Raw genomic sequence first — 13173 nt, 5'->3', positions numbered from 1 at the left:
GTGTGTTTGTTATGTGTGCGCAGCAGTAGTTATGTCTGGGAGCTGGGGAGGAGCGACGGACACTTAAAGGAAACTTGTCAGGAGTGCTGCCATATTTTCGGACATTATACTCTGGGAAGAATAAAGTGTCGCATCTGCTCCTGCAACGCCCTCTACTGCTCATGCTGTGGCTCCTTGACCTGCCGCCACTCCCACAGTACTCTCTCACTCTCCCTCTCTCTCTACGTGTGTGTGATTGTGTGGGCGGAGACAGGTGTGTTGGAGTCAGAGCAGATCCCCAAGAGCTGCAACCTGTTCCATAATCAAAATGTCTACAAATACTCAGCCCTGCCACTTACACGCTGCCAGATCATAATCTTTGCTCAGTCAGTCTACGTTTCTAGCCGTTTGTTACTATTCAGATCCTGTTATCCTGTTGTGCCTGTTTTCCTTGCATGACACTGTTTTCCTCACCAGTACAGTTCTGGTCGCTATGACTCTGGTCCCTGTCTCCAGTCCCACGTCTCGTCATCCTGCTACTCTGTCCTGGATTCCTCACTCTACTACTCCCTTGGATTCTCCTCCAGACCTGTATCAACCCCTCTAGCTCCAGGCGTCAGCCTCCGCACCTGGTTTCCAGCCCGAGCTTCCCCTGACCTGCACTCCATCTCCCGCTGTGTTACAATAAATACCTTGGTTACTTCATCCCAGTCTCCTTGTCTGAGTCTGCTCTTGGGTTATCCTCTTCCACTCAGCGTAACAGTATAATCTGGCCAAAGAGATGAACCCAGCTGACTCTACTACTATCCACCAAACCCTCACCGGCCAAGCCGCCCAGCTCGAGCAACATGACCAAGCCCTGTAGACCCTTCTGGAACACTTCAAGGAGTTTTCACAGACCTGTCTGACCTACACTGCCGACCCTTTGCCCAGAGCTCACAACCAGTTCCAAGTCCTTCTCCTCCACCTCGGGAGCCATTTGTTACAACTCCCGAACATTACGATGGCATCCTCAGAGCTTGCAGAGCACTTTTTGTGCAATGTTCATTAGTATTTAGCAACAGCCCTACTCTTATGCTAGTAAACGGGCCAAGATTTCCTTTCTAATTGGCTGCCTCCATGGAGCAGCGCTTTCCTGCGCCATGACGGTGTGGGAGAGACAGTCCCCCACCTGCTTCTCCTACTCCAGATTCACGGAGGAGATGAAGAAAGTCTTCAACCACCCGGTCTGAGGTAAGGATGCCGCTAAACGACTCCTGTCCATCCGTCAAGGCCCCCATAGTGTTGCTGAGATGGAGTTTTGCACCCTCACTGATGAGAGCGGTTGGAATGAGGAGGGCCTTCAGGGAGCATTCCGGAACGCGCTCACTGAGACCCTCAAGGACGAGTTGATGTCCAGGGATGAGCCTGATGGACTTGATGAACTCATCTCTCTCTCTATCTGCATCGACAACTGTCTCAGTGTGTGTCAGAGGGAGAGGGTAGGTAGGGTTGCATGTCCCATAACATCTGCTTCAGTGCCTTTTCCTCCTTCTCCTACTGCATCCCATCTGCAGGCTCGTCCAGATCCTGAACCCATGCAGCTCGGCTGGGCCCGTCTCTCGAGAGAGGAGAGGCAATGACGAATCTGCGCTAGGAGCTGCCTATACTGTAGCCAGTATGTCTCCACTTGTTCCCTGCGTCCCGCAAAAGAGGTTGCTCGGCAGTAGTGGGGGATATACTGTTGAGCCAAATCGCCTGCCCATCTTCCCCCAGACCCCTGCTTGAAGGCAGCATTTTGTGGCACAGCCAGGTCCCACTCGATTCACCCCTGGATGCCAATGCTCTCAATGAACAGCACCTCTCAATGAACAGACATCATTTTAACAGTTTTCTATCCAAATCTACCAATTATATGCATATCCTAGCTTCTGGGCCTGAGAAATAGGCAGTTTTATTTAATCCGACGTTAAAATACTGCCCCCTACCCAAGAGAGGTTAAACTCAGTTTTTCACAATTCCTGACATTTAATCGCAGTAAAAATGCCCTGTCTTATGTCAGTTAGGATCACCACTTTATTTTAAGAATGTGAAATGTCAGAATAATAGTAGAGAGAATTATTTATTTCAGCTTTTATTTCTATCATCACACTCCCAGTGGGTCAGACGTTTAAATACACTCAATTAGTATTTGGTAGCATTGCCTTTAAATTGTTTAACTTGGGTCAAACATTTCTGGTAGCCTTCCACAAGCTTCCCACAATAAGTTGGGTGAATTTTGGCCCATTCCGCCTGACAGAGCTGGTGTAGCTGAGTCAGGTTTGTAGGCCTCCTTGCTCGCACACGATTTTTCAGTTCTGCCCACACATTTTCCATAGGATTGAGGTGAGGACTTTGTGATGGCCTCTCCAATACCTTGACTTTGTTGTCCTTATACCATTTTGCCACAACTTTGGAAGTATGCTTGGGATTATTGTCCACTTGGAAGACGCATTTGCGACTAAACATTAACTTCCTGACTGATGTCTTGAGATGTTGCTTCAATATATCCACGTAATTTTCCTCCCTCATGAGGCCATCTATTTTGTGAAGTGCACCAGTCCCTCCTGCAGCAAAGCACCCCTACAACATAATGCTGCCACCCCCATGCTTCACGGTTGGGATGGTGTTCTTCGGCTTGCAAGCCTTCCCTTTTTTCTCCAAACATAACGATGGTCATTATGGCCAAACAGTTCTATTTTTGTTTCATTAGACCAGTGGACATTTCTCCAAAAAGTACGATCCTTGTCCTCTTTTGCAGTTGCAAATGGTAGTCTGGATTTTTTGTGGCGGTTTTGAAGCGGCCTATCAGGTTATGTCAATATAGGACTCGTTTTACCATGGATATAGAACATTTTGTACCTGTTTCCTCCCACATCCTCTCAAGGTCCTTTGCTGTTGTTCTGTGATTGATTTGCACTTTTCGAAGTACGTTTGTGTTGAGGAGACAGAACGTGTCTCCTTCCCGAGCGGTATGACGGCTGCGTGGTCCCATGGTGTTTATACTTGTGTGCTATTGTTTGTATCGATGAACATGGTACCTTCAGGCGTTTTGAAATTGCTCCCAAGGATGAACCAGACTTGTGGTCTACAATTGTTTTGCTGATTTCTTTTGATTTTCCCATGATGTCAAGCAAAGAGGCACTGAGTTTGAAGGTAGGCCTTGAAATACATCCACAGGTAAACCTCCAATTGACTCAAATTATTTCAATTAGCCTATCAGAAGCTTCTAAAGATATGACATAATTTTCTAGAATTTTCCAAGCTGTTTAAAGACACAGTCAACTTAGTGTATGTAAACTTCTGACCCACTGGAACTGTGATGCAGTGAATTATAAGTGAAATAATCTGTCTGTAAACAATTGTTGGAAAAATGACTTGTCATGCACAAAGTAGATATCCTAACCGACTTGCCTAAACTATAGTTTGTTAACAAGAAATTTGTGGAGTGGTTGAAAAACAAGAAAAACGTACTGAAGTCCTCATATTTCTGAGTAATATTCCTTGAATTATTCTTTGATGTAAGGTCTAATGGTAAATGTTATTCATACTACACATGGCGTATTGTACTGTATATACTTGGCCTCTAAATGTGCATCTCTGAGCTAAAATTAACTCAATAATTTATTTCTGGGACTTATTGTCTCATTGTCTCTTCGCTTCTTAATAGCTGTATAACAGTTGTCTTGAGAACAACTTTTAGTATTCCGAGTGGATTAATTTATGGTCTTATAGCATTCCAAAATTATGGAGTCAGATTGAATACTATATCATGGTCATATTCCTCCTATACTAATTTCTGTCATCCTCAGTCGAAGTGGATTTTCACTAATCCGCACACACACACGCACACACCCTCACCCCACCCTCCCTCCCTCTCTCACCTGTAGCACGGCGCTCTGGTCAAAGTTGTATGCGCTGGGTCGTCCCTCCAGGGTAGAGAAGGCCACATTGCCCCCGGTCAGAGGGGAGATGTCACTGAACTCGTCGTTGCAGACTGCCATCCTCTCATCGTCCCCCGGGCGAATGTATCCCTTGTCGTTCTTCCCATAGGTCTTGGTACAGGAGGCGCTGTAGTACTGGTAGGGGATCCATGGTCCATCCTCACTTGTTCGCTTGTAGATGGCAAAGCTCTCCGGTCGACTGGTGTAGAACTTGAGGCTCACGTAGGTGATCTCAAAGGCTTTGCCTGTGGAGATACAGGAGTCAGTCTACTGTAGTGTGGAGGGGATGCAGGAATTGATCTACAGTAACGTTATGTAGGGGGGATGTACCTGTGAGCTATCGTCACGTGACATTGGGCATTGCCCCCCAATTCTCCACAAAAGGGTATCTGTCGGACACCACTAATTTGTGTAGGTCTATGTGACGCCCTTCAGATGAAAAACAATAAATATATTTATATCTCTAAACTAGGGACAAAATGAAAGCCCAACTGTATAGAAAAAACTGTATTAGTAGCCCAGTAGCCTGGTAGCCTGGTGGTCTCGTAGCCTAGTAGCCTGGTGGTCTAGTAGCCTGTTGGTCTGGTGATCTAGTAGCTTGGTGGCCTGGTGGTCTAGTAACCTGTTGGTCTAGTAACCTAGTAGCCTGGTGGCCTGGTGGCTTAGTAGCCTGTTGGCCTGGTGGTTTAGTATCCTGTTGGCCTGGTGGTTTAGTAGCCTGTTGGTCTGGTGGTCTAGTAACCTAGTAGCCTGGTGGCCTGGTGGTCTAGTAACCTGGTAGCCTGGTGGCCTGGTGGTCTAGTAACCTAGTAGTCTACTGCTACAATGGGAGAGAAGGGTTGGAAAGAAGTGGGTAACCTATACAACATGAATCATCTCTTCAGTTGGTGAGATGAACAACAACAATGGGGGATCAGCTTATTTTCCCAGAAATATACAAATCTCCTCTAATCTCTCATTACATGCACTGGTATGAGACCAGCCATGAACCATGGGTCAGCCAAACATACATGTCTGTTTTGATAGCTACACTAATAACATTAAGCAACTTAAGCCTTTGGAAAGCAGACAGCCAGACAACATCGCAGAGCATTCAGGGGCTTCCTGTGGGACCGATTTAGCAAAACCTCACATCTGAACGGCAGCATGGTTTCCAGACAGGCAAGAAGGCACACACCTCAGCAAGGGCCCTGATTAGTGGGTATGCTGAGCACACAACGGTGGGCCTCAAAGGTAAACCAACCAACCAATAAACAAACAAACAATCATAACATCCAACGCCTTCAAGTGGGGACTGTGCATGCCATGGAATTAAAGATGTCATTGATTTGTTGATGTACCTCTATTGCCTTATTAAACATCTATCAGGCTGGAGAGGAGGAGATAAAGGGATAAATAGATAAACAGATGGAGAAGGATGGCTAGAGAGAGAGAGTGTGTGTTTGTGAATGAGAGAGATAGCGAGAGACAGAGAGAGAGAGAAGGGGCATGAATAGAGAGAGAGAGAGAGAGAGAGAGAGAGAGAGAGAGAGAGAGAGAGAGAGAGAGAGAGAGGGGCGGGCAGGGGGATGAAGACTCACACTTTTATCTCAGGGATTTTGTATGATTCTCAACTCAACTAAATTATTTCATTATTTCATTAAAACACTCCTTATAAAAGGAAAAAGCCAAAGCTGAGAAAAGCTAAATTCAACCCCTGTCTGGTGGATCCCCGGCAAAGACGAGATTTCCTCTGAATTTCCTTCGTGGGGGTGTCTGAGGGGGATTTGGCAGGCTCTGGAAACTTCTAGCTGTAATTGGTGTTGTCTAATTGAGGCACTGGGGTGAGCAGCCATTTTTGTCATTTTGTTTGAGCTGCATACTAAGTGGAGAAAGGAGTCTCACAAGCTGGGTTCAATTAAACCATGAAGGCACTATATTTCTGCATATTGCACAATCTACATGCTTGCATGGCCACTTGTGGCTGCTCTGCTGCTTGATGGGCTCTCCACCCTTAGAAGATGCTGAGAATTAGTGTGTGTTTTCATCCCACATTTTTCTTGATATGTAAACTGTAAAGGTGTATGATTATTGACCTGGATGTGTGTGAATTGGAGTTGATTTAATGTTGAGCATCAACCACCCTCATCCAAACAGAGCAGAGCATCCAAAACACTGGTTAGGAACACTAGCTTCCTCTTGTAGTTCAGCCATTTTTTATACCACTGAGCATTATGCCAATCTTATTTCCTCTTTGTTGACCTATTAGGCAACAACAAGACCCTACACCCTACACTATCTAGAGGGCCCTACATATAGGACTCTTGTCCCTTAGGCCTTAGTTGAACCCTTTAAGTAGAATACGCCCAACACTGATATGAAGCCTAATGACATCTGTCTACTCTTGTCTGCCAAGGTATCAGACATCTTCACATTACTCTCATCGTTCCAGACATCCTGTTTCTATTTTTTTGTTTCGAGACACCCTCTCTTGTCTTTCCAGACATTCTCTCTTGTTTTTCCAACTCAGCAACATTATCTCTCCCACAGCAGCACTCAAATCATTTAAGTTTCATTTACTCTCCACATGAGGTGAGTTTAGTCCAGCTGGAACGGACACAAGAGAGAAAAGGAGTGTTTGTGTCCCCTGTGATGATGTTCAGTCTAATTGAGAGGTGTGTCTTTCTCTGATGAGTCTGCTTAGTCTATCCGTCAGTAGAAGGGCCTGTATATTGTGCATGCAGTATGTGTGTTTTCTGCAAGTATTTCTATCAGTATCTCTAGTTGACCCATTTACCTACGGATCCAGTTAGCTATGGATCCGTTTACCTATGGATCCCAATAGAGTTTAACATGGAATATAAAATGATAGAACAATTATTCTGTGTTCAATGTTCAATCTGTGTTCACTCTCCAAACTGAGCAGAAGTGAAACAGTTTAGCTGAGGAGCTGAATCATAATGAATGTGTTGAGTATGAATGACCTTTGACCCCTTTCCAGCCAACCCACCTGTTCATAATACAGCTGTGTGTCCCACCCGCCTGGGCTCTGATCTGTCCTGATTGGCCCAGACCTAGACTAAACTCAACATCACCACAACAGACTCAATATTTACTAGGCTACACTGGATGTTTACAGGAAGCTCATTTTCTCTATTCGGTTTGAGAGTTTGGGGAGAGTTCTCTTTTTGTAGATTATCTTTACCAAGCTGTAAAGGAATGACGTTACTGAACTGTCTGTGCCTGAAAAAGAAAGTGTAAGGTCACGGATGATCAGACAGTATATGGCCAATGTGTGATTCTGCCCCAGAAACATTTTAGCTTTATCTATTTGTTTTAGCATTGAAATCTCTTGTAACCAGGTACAGTATCCGTAAACAGTAGTAAGAGTGTGTTCACAGTTGTGTATGTAGACAGTTGTGTATGTAGACTGTTGTGTATGTAGATAGTTGTGTATGTAGACAGTTGTGTATGTAGACTGTTGTGTAAGTAGATTGTTGTGTATGTTCAGTCGTTTTCCCTCTGCACTGCATTGTTCCTTCAGCAAAGGTCATTAGAGTCTGTGAGTGTGTTGAGCCAGTCTGTGAGTGTATTGAGCCAGTCTGTGAGTGTGTTGAGCCAGTCTGTGAGTGTGTTGAGTCAGCCTCTGAGTGTGTTCAGCCAGTCTGTGAGTGTGTTGAGTCAGTCTCTGAGTGTGTTGAGCCAGTCTGTGAGTGTGTTGAGCCAGTCTGTGAGTGTGTTGAGTCAGTCTCTGAGTGTGTTGAGCCAGTCTGTGAGTGTATTGAGCCAGTCTGTGAGTGTGTTGAGTCAGTCTCTGAGTGTGTTGAGTCAGTCTCTGAGTGTGTTGAGTCAGTCTCTGAGTGTGTTGACCCAGTCTGTGAGTGTGTTGAGCCAGTCTGTGAGTGTGTTGAGTCAGTCTCTGAGTGTGTTAAGTCAGTCTCTGAGTGTGTTGACCCAGTCTGTGAGTGTGTTGAGCCAGTCTGTGAGTGTATTGAGCCAGTCTGTGAGTGTGTTGAGTCAGTCTCTGAGTGTGTTGAGTCAGTCCCTGAGTGTGTTGATTCAGTCTGTGAGCGTGTTGAGTCAGTCTGTGAGTGGGTTGCATCAGTCTGTGAGTGTGTTGCGCCAGTCTGTGAGTGTGTTGAATCAGTCTGTGAGTGTGTTGATTCAGTTTGTGAGTGTGTTGAGTGTGTTGAATCAGTCTGTGAGTGTGGTGAGTGTTTTGAGTCACTCTGTGAGTGTGTTGCATCAGTCTGTGAGTGTGTTGATTCAGTTTGTGAGTGTGTTGAGTGTGTTGCATCAGTCTGTGAGTGTGTTGATTCAGTTTGTGAGTGTGTTGAGTGTGTTGAATCAGTCTGTGAGTGAGGTGAGTGTGTTGAGTAACTCTGTGAGTGTGTTGCATCAGTCTATGAGTGTGTTGAGCCAGTCTGTGAGTGTGTTGCATCAGTCTGGGAGTGTGTTGAGCCAGTCTGTGAGTGTGTTGCATCAGTCTCTGAGTGTGTTGAGCCAGTCTGTGAGTGTGTTGAATCAGTCTGTGAGTGTGTTGAATCAGTCTGTGAGTGTGTTGAGTGTGTCGAGTCAGTCTGTGAGTATGTTGAGCTAGTCTGTGAGTGTGTTGAATGTCGAGTCAGTCTGTGAGTGTGTTACTGTGCCAACTATGGGAGGCTCTTATCCTTCTCTTACATCTGAGACAGGCAATGTTTTCTTTTAGCATCAATCAATGGAAACCAGCTGCAGACAAAAAGCTGTGTGTGTGTGTGTGTGTCTTGGGAACAAACTGACCCCAATTACATACCACCAGACCTCCCAGCGCTCATCTTTTTTCTTCTTCCTCATCATGTTTTGTTTACTCCCCCTCCTCCTTCATCTCCCCACTACCTCTGACCTGGCTGAACTGTGTGTCTCTGTGTCCCGCTGGTGTGTTTCTCTGTGTTTATCGTCCCAGCGACCCCCTCGGAGACGGAGGGGTCTTGATTTGTTTGGAGAGCTAAAGGAAAACAGACAGAAGGGCAGCCCAGGCAGGCCCCCCTAGTCGAACACAGATGGGACACGGTCAGGTTGTATTCAATATGGAGGAAGAAGAAACACTGTGACCCTGGTTCTGTGAGAGACACAGGATGGGGGATGTTGACTTGAATAAAACGTCTTTCAGTTGTTACAAAAACAACAGAAACCTCTCTCCAGTCCAGGTGGCAGCTACTCTCAGAATAACTCTGAAGAGAAAGAGACAGAGTACCCAGAGGCTAAAGACTGAACAATGTGACCATACAGTGTAATGTAGTATGGTCTTCCTGGACTAAGGTCTACTAGACCAAGGACTGGTGTGTTCGAAAAAACACATCACCAGACATTCCCCAACCTCTCTCTCTCTGTCTGAGAGAAGTAACCAGAGATTAGGACCAACAAAGCCATAGAGCACTGCTCTCCTCCTTCCTCCTAGTAAAAATCAATATCTGCAGACGGGCAGACGAGTTTCCTGCTCCAAGACCTTATGATTTAAACACTTCTTTCTTCCACAGACAGTCAGTCATACACTATGACATTTCAAAGGCCTGTCATCGTTTTCTCTCTCTTTTGAAGCAAAGCCTTTTTTTTTCTCAGGTTGGAATTTTTGTTACACCTACAATAGAGCGGAAGTTGGTGATACTCAGAGTTGTCAGAAGAAAGAATTCCCTGACTAGGCTCTCTGCTGGCTCCATCCTGTTTGACTGATGTATGTGAGCTCACTCTGCACACACATGTCACACACACAAGATGAATAGGAGGAAAAGCTAGTTTTTATAAAGTGGGTGTACTGAAGGGCTACATCCCAAACGGCACCCTATTCCCTGTATGGTGCACTTCTTCTGACGGGAGCCCTATGGGTCTGGTTAAAAGTAGTGCACTAGAAAGGGTATTTGGGAGGTAGCCTTAGAGAACTTGAGGGAGAAAGGTAAGGGTCATAAAGTAATTTGCTTCCACTACAGTCACAATGGACTCTGACATGATTGATTGATGTATAATCTGCGTCCCAATTAATATTTAACAACATCATTGATTTTGCGCTAATGTCATCCTACTTGAAATCCTACTCTCACTTATTTAGCAGGACTTAAAGCTGGGCTCCATGGTGGTGAAACTCTCACATCCGTTTGCAAACAACCACCAGTTTCCATCTGACATCATTGCACACCATGCGGAGTGTGCACTAGGACTGTATCATCTTTACCACAATCCTGGATGCTGATTTCCTTAAACAAATACGAAATGCGTCTGCGGTAGCCAGTGGCGCTGTTTTGCCTAGCGATGATCTCAGCTTTAAGTCACTTTGAGAAATCAGAACAATTCTAAGGTTATGTGGCCACAGTGGTTGTCATGTACTGTATGTCATTAGTTGATATTATGCCATCACATGGTTGAACCATAAGTAATAAAAGGCCTGTTCTGTAGCCTGACTGTGGTAGTGGTAGAAATGGCATCTGTCTATCTTCTTCTCCTTCCTCCTTCTCTGCTCCCCTGGAAGTGGATTAGGTACTGTAGTACTGTAGTATACTTCTTTTCTTCTTTTTATTTTTTTATGTATTTAACCTTTATTTAACTAGGCAAAAGGCAAGAGGCCTCCTGCGGGGATGGGTGCTGGAATCAAAAAATGACAATCCAAAAATATAGGACTAAACACACATCACGACAAGTCAGACAACATAACACTACATAAAGAGAGACCTAATACAACAACATAGCAAGGCAGCAACACATGACAACACAGCATGGTAGCAACACAACAGGACCACAACATGGTAGCAGCACAAAACATTGTACAAACATTATTGGGCACAGACAACAGCACAAAGGGCAAGAAGGTAGAGACAACAATACATCACACAAAGCAGCCACAACTGTCAGTAAGAGTGTCCATGATTGATACTTTGAATGAAGAGATTGAGATGAACTGTCCAGTTTGAGTGTTTGTTGCAGCTCGTTCCAGTCGCTAGCTGCAGCGAACTGAAAAGAGGAGCGACCCAGGGATGTATGTGCTTCGGGGACCTTTAACAGAATGTGACTGGCAAAACGGGTGTTGTATGTGGAGGATGAGGGCTGCAATAGATTTCTCAGATAAGGGAGAGTGAGGCCTAAGAGGGTTTTATAAATAACCATCAACCAGTGGGTCTTGCGACGGGTATACAGAGATGACCCGTTTACAGAGAAGTATAGAGTGCAGTGATGGGTCCTATAAGGAGCATTGGTGGCAAATCTGATGGCCGAATGGTAAAGAACATCTAGCCGCTCGAGAGCACCCTTACCTGACGATTTATAAATGATGTCTCCGTAATCTTAATCATGGGTAGGATGGTCATCTGAATCAGAGTTAGTTTGGTAGCTGGGTTGAAAGATTTATGATATATGAAACTAAGTCTAGATTTAATTTTAGCTTGCAGCGTTGATATGTGCTGAGAGAAGGACAGTGTACCTTCTAGCCATACTCTCAAGTACTTGTATGAGGTGACTAAGCCAAGCTCTAAACCCTCAGAGTTTGTAATTGCACCTGTGGGAAGTATGGCTAGATGGTACACTGCCTTTACTAGTATACTATCTATTGTCCTCCCTTCCGTTTAAGCCAACACCTTAAATATGAGTTAGATGTGCTCTATTGAATGTGATCTACTCTACTGGATGCATCCGGACCACTTTGAAAGGTTTCCAGACAGACCCTGAGCCTCACAGCTACATGCTTGCAATTACTCCAACAATGTGACACTAAGCCATGTCTGGGGCAACGGACGACGGGCGATGGGCAGGATGGTGTTTTTTGAAGAGAAGCTTTGAGTGATTATCGGAGGAATACTAGTGTGTGTCATCAGTGGAGGAATTCAGAATGCTGAGGTTGTGAGGGACGGGTTCTGCTTTAGATACTTTTTCTCGGGGTGATTGGCACGTAATAGTCAAATATTTTTCTGTCATTTAACTTCTCATAGTCAAGTCACTTTCCATAATTGAACTCCTCACTGTCAAGTCTCTTTCTCTTTCTGACATTGAACATTTCATTGTCAAATCTGTGAATTATTAAAATTCTGCGACAATACAGGGTTGTAATGGATGTAGCATGGCCTATAGGCAGGTGAACTCAACAAAGAGTTTTTGCAGTGCCTTGTAATTTTAAAGAAGTGTAGGTTAAATATTAATGTTCAAGGCAGAACTAAACAAAAGGAAAAGTCTGTAGCCTGTGTAACCTATGACATGAAATACAAATAATTGAACATAATAACACCACTTGAGGATTCACCTATCACAACTTAACATGAACACAAACTCGGGGTACAAATGGAAGCCTATGGAGGGCCTATGGAAGCCTATGGAAGCATATGAGAGAGAGAGCTTAAGCTTCGATTTTATCCAGGTGCATGCAGGGTGAGCTTGTATAGTTAGACCTGGACCAGGACTCATCAAACTCAACTAATTGTGAACAATTTTGTACTTTTTACAGATGTGCAGGGTGAGACATAAAGAGAGTGTCGGTCTTACTGAGGTGCAGGGTGAGGTTTACAGAGTTAGGGTGCTGGACTCCGTCGAACATGGACTGGCTCTGCCACCAGGTGGGTTCCTCATCCGTGTGGAAGTCCGTCAGCAGGCTGGCGTTGTGGTTGAGGCCCGGGTCCGAAACTCTACAGTGGTGGCAGGACCGCGTCGAGCCCGTCTGCATGCAGTAGTCCTCCGGGGGTGAACCGCACACGTTAGAGGCCATGACCGTGCGGTTGAAGGCTGCGTTCTCAAACTTGGGCATGCAGCGGCTTGGGACACCCTCGTTGTCATCGTAGCAGGAGTCCATGGCCCCATGAATGAGGGAGAGGGAGCGGAGGAGGAGGGTGAGGAGGAGTGGGGTGGTCAGTGGGGTATCCATGTCCAGGAAAAGTCACATACAGACTCACACACACACACACCCAAACACACTATTAGAGTAATCCCGCAGATGTCTCAGAGAAGTCTATTTTTCTCTTTTTTCCCCTCTCTTTCTCTCTGTCCCTCTCTCTTTCCTTGTCCCTTTCTTCTCCAACATGTGTTCCCCCTCTGTGAACTAAGTGAAGTTACTGGGTGAACCCCTCTCACCAGGGATAGGAAGAGAGAGACATGGGAGGGAGGGACAGACAGACAGACAGAGGGGGTAGGAATGAGAGGGAAGTGGGGGCATGTACACTCCCCCTCCTGCTGGCCACAGCAAGTACTAATGTCCCCAGTGCAATGCAATGATTGCGGATTCACAATTAAACCATGGTCATGTTCA

The 13173-nt window shown here is 45.3% G+C and overlaps 1 protein-coding gene across 1 annotated transcript in view; it reads right to left on the bottom strand.

The window, feature by feature from the left end:
* Positions 1–12949, bottom strand: part of LOC135518155 (laminin subunit gamma-3-like) — a 230514-nt gene extending 217565 nt beyond the window's left edge. Inside the window, exons 1-2 of the mRNA XM_064943080.1 lie at positions 12417–12949; positions 3882–4186 (exon numbers count right to left, since the gene is read on the bottom strand). Of these exons, the coding sequence (XP_064799152.1) occupies positions 3882–4186; positions 12417–12792 (681 nt within the window). The 5' untranslated portion in view covers positions 12793–12949. The remainder of the gene's footprint in view (positions 1–3881; positions 4187–12416) is intronic.
* Between the last annotated feature and the right edge of the window lie 224 nt (positions 12950–13173).

This window comes from Oncorhynchus masou, chromosome 28 (assembly GCF_036934945.1).
Source record: "Oncorhynchus masou masou isolate Uvic2021 chromosome 28, UVic_Omas_1.1, whole genome shotgun sequence".
Lineage (NCBI taxonomy): Eukaryota > Metazoa > Chordata > Actinopteri > Salmoniformes > Salmonidae > Oncorhynchus > Oncorhynchus masou.
This window is presented reverse-complemented; position numbering and strand designations above follow the sequence as displayed.